The sequence below is a fragment of the Poromitra crassiceps genome (assembly GCF_964638095.1).
Source record: "Poromitra crassiceps genome assembly, chromosome: 10".
Classification (NCBI taxonomy): domain Eukaryota; kingdom Metazoa; phylum Chordata; class Actinopteri; order Beryciformes; family Melamphaidae; genus Poromitra; species Poromitra crassiceps.
Window position 1 is genome coordinate 2,942,611 of NC_139631.1, and position 12,931 is coordinate 2,955,541.

Below are 12,931 nucleotides of genomic sequence, written 5' to 3' on the forward strand. Positions count from 1 at the left end.
GCTCCACTCCTAGGCTTCCATACGCAGCTCGGCCGCTGCATGGCCTCGCCCGCGCTGCAGCTCGACCGCTGTGCGGGCTCACATGCTCTTATGACATCACTGATGACCACTAATAATAATAATACATTTTATTTGGAGAGGCCTTTCAGAACACCCCAGGTCATCCATCGTACCATAACTGACTGCGAGGGAAAATTGACGAAGCAAAAATGTTACTACTAAGAGAGTGCAATCACATGTATTCATTTTCTGTTACAATTATTTCATATTTACACAAAAAAAAAAAAACATACATGAGTTTTTAAATTCCTTTTACGTTTGGGGAAAATGTTAATTCTTTGAAGAGGTTAATATATGAATATACTTCCTTTTGTATGATTGTAAATTCATCATAGTTGTTTAATAGTGTAAGTTGAATGAAATTGAAAATGTTATCAAATGCAACCCATAAAATCAAAGCAGATGGTAATTCTGGTACATCCATTAGAAAAAACGTAGGCGTAAAACTGTGCTAAACAGCAGCCAGCAAAGAGCTCCATCCAGAAAATCTGTTGCAAACACTTTTTTTCACCCACCACTTCCACTCACACCATGCCGAAGGGGAAATTTAGGTCTGAGCAGTTCATCCAAATCTAATCAGTTTATCCTTGTGAGTTCACAGTGACCTTGAACTTTGACCTTTGAGGACCAAAATCGAATCAGTTCATTATTGACTCCAAGTGGACGTTTGAGCCAAAGTGACCTTGAAATTTGACAACCAAAATCTTTTTTTAACAATATATTTATTGTGACCACCAAAATCGATTTTGTATGACACTCACTTTAACGTGATCTTAAATGTCTCCCTGCAGCATGTATTGTTTCCCCCTGTGCGATAAGATCAAAGCCAAAACAATGCCTGGAGACAGTCACCTATGGGGGGGCCGGCCAGGCAGAGCCCACAGCCAGTATTTCAATAGCAGAATGATGCCTCCACACTGGCACTGTTGTAAAGTTTAAATCATGTGAACTGTCATCAAGGAGTTTCATCCACCTCCAAGGTGGTGAAAATGCAATCAGAGTTGATCTAATCAAGCGTGGTCTTCCGGCCTGGGGCACACAGACCCCCGGTGTTGTCAAAAGGCACAGGAGCCCATCTAAACTCTGAACACCTGCAGTGCCCATCTAAACTCTGAACACCTGGTTGGCTAGGCGCCAGCTAGCCTTGAGACATGATTGGCCAAATGATATCTCTTTATTGTGTCTCTGATCAGTGTATAGAGAGGCAAAGTGACCGCCTACTTCCTGCTTCAGCACTACCAGGGATTTTTATCCGCCATTTATTTTCTCATAAACATTCCGTAAAATGCTTATAAAAAAATAGTTTTACTTGGTCAAACCAAACCGGTTCAGCTATATTTAGAATCAGGAGAGACCATAGAACATTTCACTGGGACCAAAACTTTAAAAAAAAACTACATTGAATTTTTTTTTTCCAAATCCGCAATTTTTTTTAAAGTTTTGGTCTGAGTGAAATGTTATATGCTCTCCCCCGTTTGCCATGCTGCTCTTCCAAACCTGGCCATCAGCTGCGTTGAGCAGTCTGGAGGACTGGAAACTGCCTGTTGATTGATGTTACTCTGTGCCTAAACAGCTTTAGATGAAGATTTACACCTTCTGGGTTACACCATTTCACCAATGTGTTTCAAGGTGAATTTCATCATTTTTTTTTCTATAGTCTATCAGTATTAGCCTATCTGAATCAGATGGAGAGGAGCTGGGGGACGCATCACTTTATGAGAGGTCCAACAAGCAATTAAAGATCTTGCTACTGGGAAATCTCCAGGGGCTGATGGATTCCCCACAGACTTCACAGGAATTCAATTTCAAATATAAAAACCAATTGTTCATTTCTGATTGTATTTAAATGTGGACAACTAAGTAATGAAAAAGATACAAAAAGTACAGTAAACCTTTAGATTAGCCATTTGATATGTTGAGTCAGAACTTTGTGCTTTTACCAGTGAATGTCTTGACTGATGTTAGATTTTGAAATACTCAGTCTGCTTCTTTCATGTAAACTGATGATCTCCATCTTCCAACCATCCTGAACAGCCTCCAGTTTTCCTGAATCTCAAGGAGCTTCATGAGGCATCGATGCCTGATACAACTTTTCAATAGCAATATATGACAATACTGATGTTCATCTCAATTGAAATGCAGGATACTATAAGATACAAACATGTAATTTTCAAATAATATTCCCATTTATCATTCATTTATAACAGAATTGTTATGAAAATCTCGATCAATGTTCTGAACAATGTGTTTCCATTGATAAGACAATTACAATATTGAATTATTGTCCAGCCCAATATTAAGTGACCTCTGCTGTGTGGAGTATCATGTGTCTCTTCGGGTTTTGTTATGACCAAAACATTTACCACAGACTGAACATTTAAATGGTTTATCACCTGTGTGGACTATCATGTGGACGTCCAAGGTTACTTTCTGACCAAAACTGTGAAAACAGACTGAGCATTTACTGTAAATGGTTTATCCCCTGTGTGTGGACTCTCATGTGGATGTTCAAGGTGCTTTTCTGACCAAAATTGTAACCGCAGACTGAGCATTTAAATTATCTCATGTGGACAATCATGTGTCTCTTCACATTTCGTTCATTACCAAAACCTTTACTACATACTGAGCATTTAAATGGTCTATCTCCTTTGTGGACAATCATGTGTTTTGTCAAGTGTCCTTTACGACTAAAACTGTTACCACAGACTGAGCATTTAAATGGCGTATCTCCTGTGAGCGTGTGGACTCTATGAACACATCTTTTGCCACAAACTGAACAACCAAAGTGTTCATTCAATTTCACACGAATTCCCAAGAAGTCTAAAAGAGACTGAGGGCTAATAGTGTCTGTCCTATCATCACTATCTTCAGTCTCAGAAGAGTCTGAAGTCTTGCCAGCACTGGCTGGTTCTGATACTCCACAGTCCTCTCCAGCAGCTTCTGTTTCCATCTGTTCAGTTGAGCTGCTAGCTAGAGGCTCTGCCTCACTGTTCTCAGTTTGGCTTTGATGAAGCTGTGAGGAGTGAGGTTTTTCTTCCTCGTATTCATTCTTCAAAGGAACAGGGGTGAATTGGAACTTGGTGATATCAGCCTCCTCCAGGCCTTGAAGCTGCTCTCCCTCCTGACTGGCCCAGAGTTCCTCCTGTTCCCCTTTAATGGGTGGGAGCGCTCGGCCCTCCTGAAGCTCTCCCTCCAGACTAATCCAGAGTTCCTCCTGTTCCTGTTTAATGTGTGGGAGCTCTGGGTCCTCCTGAAGCTGCTCTCCCTCCTGAATGATCCAGAGTTCCTCCTGTTCCTCTTTAATGTGTGGGGGCTCTGGGTCCTCCTGAAGCTGCTCTCCCTCCTGACCCGCCCAGACCCAGAGTTCCTCCTGTTCCTCTTTAATGTGTGGGGGCTCTGGGGGCTCCTGGTCCAGACTGGGGCTCCACTCCTGCGGCTCAAGGAGTACTTCTTCTTTAATGACCAACAGCTGCTGGAAGTCTGGAGGTACGGCTGCTCTGTGTAACTGCACTTCAGGATTTAAAACAATGTCCAGAAGCTTTCGTTGTTGCTCGTTCTTTTTGGAATGAAAACATTCTAGTCTGATATCAGACTGAATGGTTAACTCGTTACACTCCATTTCCTTCTTCAGAAGCAGTCAACTCAGTGGAGTTGGAAGATCTGGAGGTCTGGACTCAGGAAAAGAAGCTTCCTCCTCGTACCATGCATATCATGCGTATCATGCACCTGAGTCCATAAAGAGAGAGGAGCTTCCTCTTCCTCTCTCAATGCTAAACGAAGCCTCGCCTCCAGTTTATATATCCGTGATCATCCAAACAGAGACTCTGTCGGTCAATTACAGTTGTAAACTAGTAATGAAACAGAGAAAAAAATCTGCAAGATAGACCTCCGCCCAAGAATATGTACATGTCGAGTAAACAAACACCATGGCTGACACACACACACACTGGGCCGCAGACACGGCTCTGACTGGGCCGCCTTCTTATCATCACTTTCACTTTCACTCTTCTTCTTCTTCTTGCCCGACGTCTTCTTCTTCTTCTTCTTCTCTCGATTTGAACAACTTGCACACCGCCACATGGCTCTGACCGCCACCTACTGTGTTACGTTTTAACAATTTCAACGTGTCAACTATTTACAATGTAAAATAAATAAATAAGAAAATAAATAAATGTTGGATTTAAACAGAATTTTCCACTAACTACCGTAAATAAACAAAATAAGACCCACCCATTCTTAGATGTTTGTTTGAGAAAGCTCTTGTCCGACTCAAAAGAGTCCGTTCCGGTGTTTGTCCGACTCAGCTCCCGCGCATTGCATCGTCAGCATGAAAGGAAGTAGCACGTGTGCGCCAGCGGCCTCAACGGATAAAACTGTTTATCTGGGAAAACATGCACCTCAAAGTAAAGGTAAACACTGTGTTATTGCGATGGAATTAGGACGACCTCACATCACGCACGCATGCACACACACACACACACACACACACACACACACACACACACACACACACACACACACACACACACACACACACACACACACACACACACACACACACACACACACACACACACACACACCTGTGCATATAAACAGGCCTGTGCTGGCTTGCCATAACCCCACATGAGTTTGCATTCAATAATGACAATCATCAGCTGTAGGCTACAGTATTTATTTAAAAAAGTAAAGTATCAGACTGCATTGAGTGGTTAGCTTATGCATGTGTAGACTATTGGATTACTGTATACAAACACCTAAAAAGCAGAACCAATGTATCGAGTTTTAGTACCCTTTGTGAGCCACTGGAGGTGCCCAGTGTGTACAACATTCTACACATTTAAAATGCAAGGCAACTATTGTCTTTGCTGAGATTTTAGGCATTGGTTTTAGGGGCTAAGTTGTCTCTGAGCAGCTTCCAAATCTAGCATGTATATTAGCTTGTATGTTAGGTTAGCAAAGAGTTCTAGAAATGTGAATATGAGCTGTGAATATGGTAGGCTATTAATGGCTATTTCATTCTTTATAAGAAATAGCTTGCAAATCACATTTGTTTGTTCATAAAACTCTTTATCCAGGGGGGTGTTGTTGGCCATATTGTATATTGTAATATTTTGACTGTGAGAGTGAAATTCAGTGGGACTGTGGGCTAGTCCATAGTCCATACTCTTGTAGTATGGTAAATCATAATATGTCATATAAAACCTTATTCCATGTTTGTATAAAATCAAACATACATTTTAAATAGAAAACAAGTGCATGTGCCACCAATAAAATATATGAAATTAGAAAACAATGAAACAACACATTGTGCTTGATTGCTCAAAAGGTCAAGAAAGAGTAGGGCTAAACATAATGTGGACATTCTTTCTTGTATTTCTCATTGGAAAAATCAGCTCTGCACTGCATTCGGTGGAGTGTTTCTTTTTTCATGCTTCTGACCTTTCATTCACTAACCTAAAAACGTGTATATTGTGTAGGCCTGTACAAAAGAAAATGTTTTTGTAATCCACAGATCAAGCCGTTATAAAACCCCCCCAAGTCAGATAAGCGATCAGCGTGAGTGAGAGCTGCTGCCTGCACAGCACAGGTTGACTTTTCTGGCCGTCCTCTTGGCGAACCTCACCTTGCCTCTCTTCTTCATGTTGGCTGTGTACTCGTTGGACTTGAGTTTGGAGTAATAGTCTGAGAACTTGTTGAAGAGGATGGATATGGGCAGGCCGTTGAGGATGATCCCAAAAGAGATGCAGATGAACGCGAAGCAGCGGCCCAGCATGGTCTCTGGGTAGATGTCCCCGTAGCCCACTGTGGAGATGCTGACCTAAGACATACAGTAAGCATAAAACATTTTCAACGAAAGTCTTATTTAGTAGCTATACCTTATGATCAGGGTTAGACCCATATAGTGGTTTGATGATATTGCAAACACAGTACTAGGTTGGAATAACCTGGGTACCTGCCTGGGTTATGAGAAACATTAAGATGCCAGGTTAGTGTTGCGTTCATGTCACATTGGATTTTCCATAAATGTGATCGGCAGACTGGGAAAAACATTCAGCCTAGAAGTGATGGTTACAAGTAGGATGTGAATGATTTTTGTAGGTGTGATTGTAATACTGGAATACGTAAAAAATGCAAAATCTGATTTGATTTTAGATGTGTGCATTCCAACATGTTCGGACAAACTCAGACTCGCATAGTACATTCTGATGTCAACAAAAAAAGAATGGGGGGAGTATTCTGTGGTTTATTCATTGGGAGACTCAATCACAAGTTATCAAAGGTTCCCATAAACATCCTGTAGCTCAACCTGTATCGGACTTTAACCACTGTGAGGCCAAGCCCAGCTTACTTGCATGTATGTAAAAAAACATGTAAAACTAGCAACTGAAACAACAGAATAATCCCAGTGACTCCCAAAATGACATCTATGAAACGGTGCGTGCAGGTGATACGCCTCGCCTGGGACAATTTGAAACACGTCACATCAGTTAATTTGAAAAACGGTTAAGCTATGTTTAGGCAAATAAAAGCTTGGTTGAGGTTAGGGTTATGGTTTGGGTTACAGTTTGGGATGCAATCCCGCCTCTCTCACTTGAAAGACAAGGAAGTTACCAGTCCACCAATCCCACCCTTTCTGGTCAGCGAGCTAGTCATTACATCAAAGGTCACCAGAGGTCACCGCTACTTCCTGGTTACAGCTCCCTTCTCTGGCCTACTGTATGCACTGCACGCATGCACTTACTCACGCGACCACAAGAGGTCACATTCGTAAACATCCGTCCTTTTAAGCACCTTGAAAATGGAGCAATGTTGTCATTTTCTTTTCAATGGAGGCTTTTAGTGTCCTGGCTGTGATGGTCTAAAATGCTGATGCTGTTTCCGAGGCTTTTTTCTGCAGGAAACACTGAATGCTTGCATTTTTTTGGTAGATTTTTTTTTGCATGCAAATGATCAAATGTAAATTTATATTGCTGTTGCACCATCCTAAAATGCACTGAGGGTTTGAGAGTGACTAGAGAGAGACAGACAGTGTCTACAGTGACTCATTTAGGTACCGCTATACTTGTCAGGATATTCCACTGACTTTCATCCGTGCAATTGTGGATACACCTATACCTAACCAGACACATGTCTGAGAGACACCATTCAGAGGCCATGATGCAACCATTTGAGTAATTAAAGCATCAGAACCTAGCTTAAGCGGGTGACTTAGGTTTCTCGTTAAGTCAGTAATTGATTTATTCAAGGTTAAATTACACGCAGGTGATTAAGTATAGTTAATGGGTTACCACGGGAAACAATGAAGTGATGAATGACGACCTGCACTAACTTACACACCTAATTTGAAGACACATTTCATTATGCGAATTGTGTGTTTGTCTTTGTCTGTTGCTGCTATATATCTTCTGCCTGGGGTATATTATCTATTGGTTTTTGTTTCTTCTTTAGTCTTGTCCTCTTGCTCTTTCACACTATTAGCTTTTACCAGGCTGTACTCAATGCAAGTACAAAGAGAACAGATGTAATTGTACTTACATCGTGCTGTCATACACTTGTAAGTGCATGATGTATTAGGGAGATTTCCAGGCTACCTGTTAGACATAGCTTAATACAGAGGTTCATACCCTGGAGCGAGGCCATTATTATATATTATTATAACCAAATAAATGTGTTGGCATTGGCAATGAGTGGAGTAAAAGAGGCCAGGATTTTGAGTTACTTGCTGCTGGTTGCAGGGCTCTCTCTCTCTCTCTCTCTGTCGCTCTCTCTCTCTGCCTCCCCCCCCCCTCTCTCTCTCTCTCTCTCCCTCCCTCTCTCTCTCTCTCTCTCTCCCTCTCCCTCTCACTCTCCCTCTCACTCTCCCTCTCCCTCCCTCTCCCTCTCCCTCTCTCTCTCTCTCTCTTCAGATTGCTGCTGACTGCAGGGCTCTCTGGAGCAGAAGTGGTGCTGCCACTCCCCCTCCCATCCTCTCATGCACCCCCCCCCCCCCCCTATGTGTTTCTGTTAGTGAGCCCCTCCCACCTGATCCCCCTTGTTGTGTTTTTTTTGTTTTGGTCCAGGTGAAATGTTCTATGGCAGGGGTGGCCATACTGACTTAGTTAAAGTAAGTGAAGGGGTGGGCCACACTTTGGAGATCATACCTGCCAACACTCCCGATTTTCGTGGGAGTCTCCCTATTTTTAACCCTCTCTCCCGCTGTTATTAGTAAATTTTCTCGTTAATCTCCGATATAATACTGATACAAATCCAATGGCTGTAGCCGAGGAGATTTACTAACATAATACCGCCTTTTACTGGGGTTTGTTTGTTTTCCTTTGAGGGAGTTGGGGGCCGGATTGAGCGGCCGCATTTTTCCCATGTGTGTTCTATGGTCTCTCCCGATTTTAAATATAGCTGAACCATTTGGTTTAATAATTTAATTTAATGATAATAATAATTTAATAATACAAAGATGTATACTGTGGAGGAGCTGTCAAAGATGGTACATGCTCTATCCAAAGAGTGCACTGTTAAAAAAGAAAGAGATATATCATAGATGAGTAGATTATGTAGGTGACTTACAGCTGCCCACCACCATGCGGCAGGGATGCTGGTGAAGTTGGTCTCCGGCATGTCGTGCTCCACAGTGTAAACCATGGCCGAGAAGCTGAAGATGCCCATGGCGATGAAGAGGAAGAGGCAGCCCACTTGCTGGTAGCACTGACGCAGCGTGAAGCCGAACGCCCGCAGGCCGGTGGAGTGTCGCGCCAGCTTCAAGATACGGAAGATCCGCATCAGCCTCATGATCCGCAACACTTGCCCCAGCTTGCCCACCTGGCCCACGCGGCGCATGTCCGCCTCGTGTTTCACGTAGTTCTCATGATTGTCAAAGTACTCTAGGATCACCTGTAGATACTGGGGCAGGATGGCGACCAGGTCCACGGTGTTGAGCACGCTCCTGCTGAAGGATCTGATGTCGGGCGTGGACACCAGGCGCAGTAGATACTCCATGGTGAAGAAGGCGATGCACATGGACTCCACGTATTCGCAGTAGGTCTTCCCGCTGAGCTGACCGGTGGCGGTCTTGTACTGCATCTCCTCCACCGTGTTGAGCGTCATGGCCACCAAGGAGATCAGGACAAACAGGCTGGAGGCCACTGCCATCAGCTTGGCTAGCACAGAGGAGAAGGGCTTCTCCATCAGGTTCCAGATGATCCGGCGTTTCTGGCCCATGAACATGTCCTGGAAGAGCTCCTCGTCCTCCTCGATCTCCACCTCGGCCTCCAGCTCCCTCTGGATCTTCAGCTGGTCGTTGAGCTCGTCCTGCCTCTCCTCGAAGGAGATGCGGCAGCAGCGGTGGGTGTTCTTGATCCGCACCCCCCAGTAGTTGATCTCCTCCAGGAAGTTGCGGGGGCACAGCTCGTCCTTGATCCACAGCACGCCGGTCCTGTAGAAGTTGAAGATGCTGTGGAAGACGTTGGGGTCCCTGTCGAAGAAGAACTCGTTGTTGGTCACGGTGTAGTCATCACACAGCTCCAATTTCATGTTGTGGTCTGTGTAGGTGGCGAGTCGCCCTATTCTGGTCTTGGGGTACTTGGCAGCCATCGCGTGGGCGATCTGGTAGCACTTCCCCCCTACATTGATGTTGATCATGTAGTTCTTCTTGGAGGCTGGCGCCTGTTTGTCAGGGCTGTGCACCACAGTGTCCTCTTCCTCGTCCTCATACTCGGCGTAGATGTCGTAGATGTCCCTGGTGCTCAGCTCCTGCATGGAGTGCCATGACTTGACGCAGCTGTCCCCGGCGAACGGGAGGACGCTCTCCTCCGAGGGTCTTCGAGTGGCGTCTGTCCCAGTGACTTTGTAGTTGGGGAAGAGGCTCTGTCTCCTGGTCAACAGTTTGAGCATCTTGCCGGTGCTCCCCATGTCAACGCCCCCAGACTACAGCGCAGACGGCACGCTCACACCTGCCAGCATTACCGCCATCTAATACCCCCTTCACTTAACCATGGAGGATATGTACGATGCCTCATGGCCCCATTCATATTGCTGACTGAGAGGATCCGCCTACTTACAGGACATCTAAATACCATTATCCTCTGCTGAGCTCCCTGGCTGGCGTGACGTCGGCCTAGAGGCATATCTCAAGGAATGCCCATTGTGAATTCACCTCCTTTTAAATGTGAAAAAGACTGGATGATGTGGACGTGTAGTGGAGAGTGGAGAGACTAGGTGCTCTTTAAAAACGACCATCAATATGCTTTTCCTCGCATCCCCTCTGAATGCATAGGCACTGAGCCCGCAGTCATTAATCTTTTTGCAATCCCCATAGGCATAGATTATTGAAAGGAAGTCATGTTGGAAGGCTATGCTTGGAAAAAAATTGCACTGCACATCTTGTACTTTCATGATCTCTGAGCAAAACCACAACACCATGTGATGTTTTGTTGTTGTTGAAATATAACAAAAATATAGAATGGTTTTTATTCCGTGAAAATCAGTTAAAATAAATGTGTGATGTTTACATCATCAATCAGTCTGTATTGCCAAAGTGAAGGTCACTTCCTGCTTCAGCACTGTACCAGAGATTTTCACCCGCCATTTATTTTCCCATAGACATTTCGTAAAACACCTATAAAAATAGTTTTACTTGTTCAAACCAAACAGTTCATATATATTTAGAAACAGGAGAGACCGCATAACATTACACTTGGACCAAAACGTTAAAAAATTGCGGATTTAAAGAAAACAAAAAATTGATGTTTTGTTCTAAAAGTTTTGGTCCGAGTGAAATGTTCTACAGTCTCTCCCGATTCTAAATATAGGTGAACTGTTTGGTTTGACCAAGTATAACTATTTCTATAAGCATTTTATGAAATGTCTATGGGAAAATAAATGGCGGACGAAAATCTCTGGTACAGTGCTGCTGAAGCAGGAAGTGACGTTGACTTTGGCTCTCTATTGTAAGACCCCCATAGTGAAGGAGAACAAAGCGGGTGGATACATAAAAGAGGATAAAGGTTTTAAGCATTCAGCCTACTTCCTGATTGGGAGGGGCGGTGTGTGTGTGTGTGTGTGTGTGTGTGTGTGTGTGGGGGGGGGGGGGACCCAGACCCAGACACAGACACAAACTGAGTCACTCAATGGAGATAATCTTCTGTTGATCATGACGGAACTACAGAGACATCAGCTGTAAAGCTGGCATATACAGTAGAGTACATATTGTGACACACTGACATACAGTAACTAGTAACAAGTAGGTTAAAGTGATTCAAATTTAAGTTTGATTTGTATATCCAAAACAAGTCCTCTATGGAACATAACCTTGCTCGGCACTGAATCCTCTTATCGGACATCAGATTATTATCCTGCTCATTAACATGCTGCTTGACCAGCAGGGCCATTCTGCAGAACCATTGGCTAATTATTATTATTAACAGCATATTTACCTGTATTTACCCATTCCTGTGGCAAGCGCAGCTGATTCATTAAAACAATGAATGATTGAGCTTGTTAAAGCAGTGACATTTAAATAGAGCTACCAGATTAAGCTAGTCTTGTTAGTGTGTGTCATAAGACTTATGAACTTGGCTTGTTATGCAAACCACATGGGCACACTATAGATGGAAGAGACCAAAATGAAAGCTGGAAATCTAAACACTGCATTTGGAAATTGACTAATTTAATTTTATAAGCATATAGGCAGCTAAAATGGTCAGTGATCTTCCACTTCACTGATAGGTTCAAAAAAGAACTGGCGATGGCATTACACGCATCTTCCAAAGGAGAATTTCGACTTATTTTATGGCGGATTAATGTTTGTGATTGATGATCAATTGCTGCAATTATTGCAAGTTAGCTGCTGATCTTTTCGATATGTTCTGCTGCTTTAAGGTCTAACGGTGCGGTGTGTAACAGATTCAAAGTTCAGCCTCTCTGAAAACAGTGGGTGTCTAGTGTAATGTGTGTGTCTAAATGGGCTACCAGGCCTGAGGAGATCTATAATGTATTCCAACAAGAGGCTTGGAGCAGTGAGCTTCTAAATCCAAGTGCATCTAATCTTGGGGGACAGAGCATTTGCCATCATCGCTGGCCCAAACCTCTGGAGTTCCCTGCCCCCTAACATCTGAACTCTACACACTCACTTCTTTATAAAGCAACTCAAATCCCACCTGTTCAAGAAAGCCTACAATATCTGACTTCCACCTCCACCATCCTCTTTCACTCTGTAACCTCTATATTTGTATTTGTTCTGTATCTGTGTACGTTTGTTATATGGTTATTTGTTTTCATGTAAAAAGTGTATTTGAGTACCTAGAAAAGTGCTATATAAGTCCTATCTATTTATTATTATTATTATTATTATTATTATTATTATTATTATTATTAATAATAATAATAATAATAATAATAATAATAATAATAATAATAATAAAAAAATATCTCAGGAGAACAGGCAGTGGTCTAACAGGAAGTACTGTATATCTACATTTCCACAGTTTTGATCCCAGTTTTGGTCATGGCCCAGGCCAGGGTTATACTCTATAGGTACGTCGTCGTGATGAAAGTGCTAGTTTGGAACATCGGTTTGGCTAAAATGCAAGGTCCCCGAAAAAATGTAATGACCAAATGGATGTCTCTGAACATACTTTGGCATTTGACTGGGATTAATGTCATCTACGCTCAAGGTCTCTCGCTTCCTGTCAGTGACTATTGTCTGCAAGATTCACGGGTCAAATTTAGTAAAGGCTCTTCAAAGCTGCTTAGTAAACCAAGAATGTAGGTTATAATCATCATCCACAGACAATGTGTACGTGTACGTACAGTGGGAGTCACAAAGCGTGTGTGGCATCTGGCTGTAATCCCTTCTGTTGCATTCTTCTTTAGTATT

The 12,931-nt window shown here is 43.1% G+C and overlaps 1 protein-coding gene across 1 annotated transcript; it reads right to left on the bottom strand.

Moving 5' to 3' along the window:
* Positions 1 to 5,614: 5,614 nt before the first annotated feature.
* Positions 5,615 to 9,966, bottom strand: LOC310783766 (potassium voltage-gated channel subfamily V member 2-like; the record flags this gene model as incomplete). Its single annotated transcript, XM_083644671.1, has 2 exons — positions 5,615 to 5,881; positions 8,626 to 9,966. 2 exons carry the CDS (start codon positions 9,964 to 9,966, stop codon positions 5,615 to 5,617), a joined length of 1,608 nt encoding a protein of 535 aa, XP_083500797.1.
* Between the last annotated feature and the right edge of the window lie 2,965 nt (positions 9,967 to 12,931).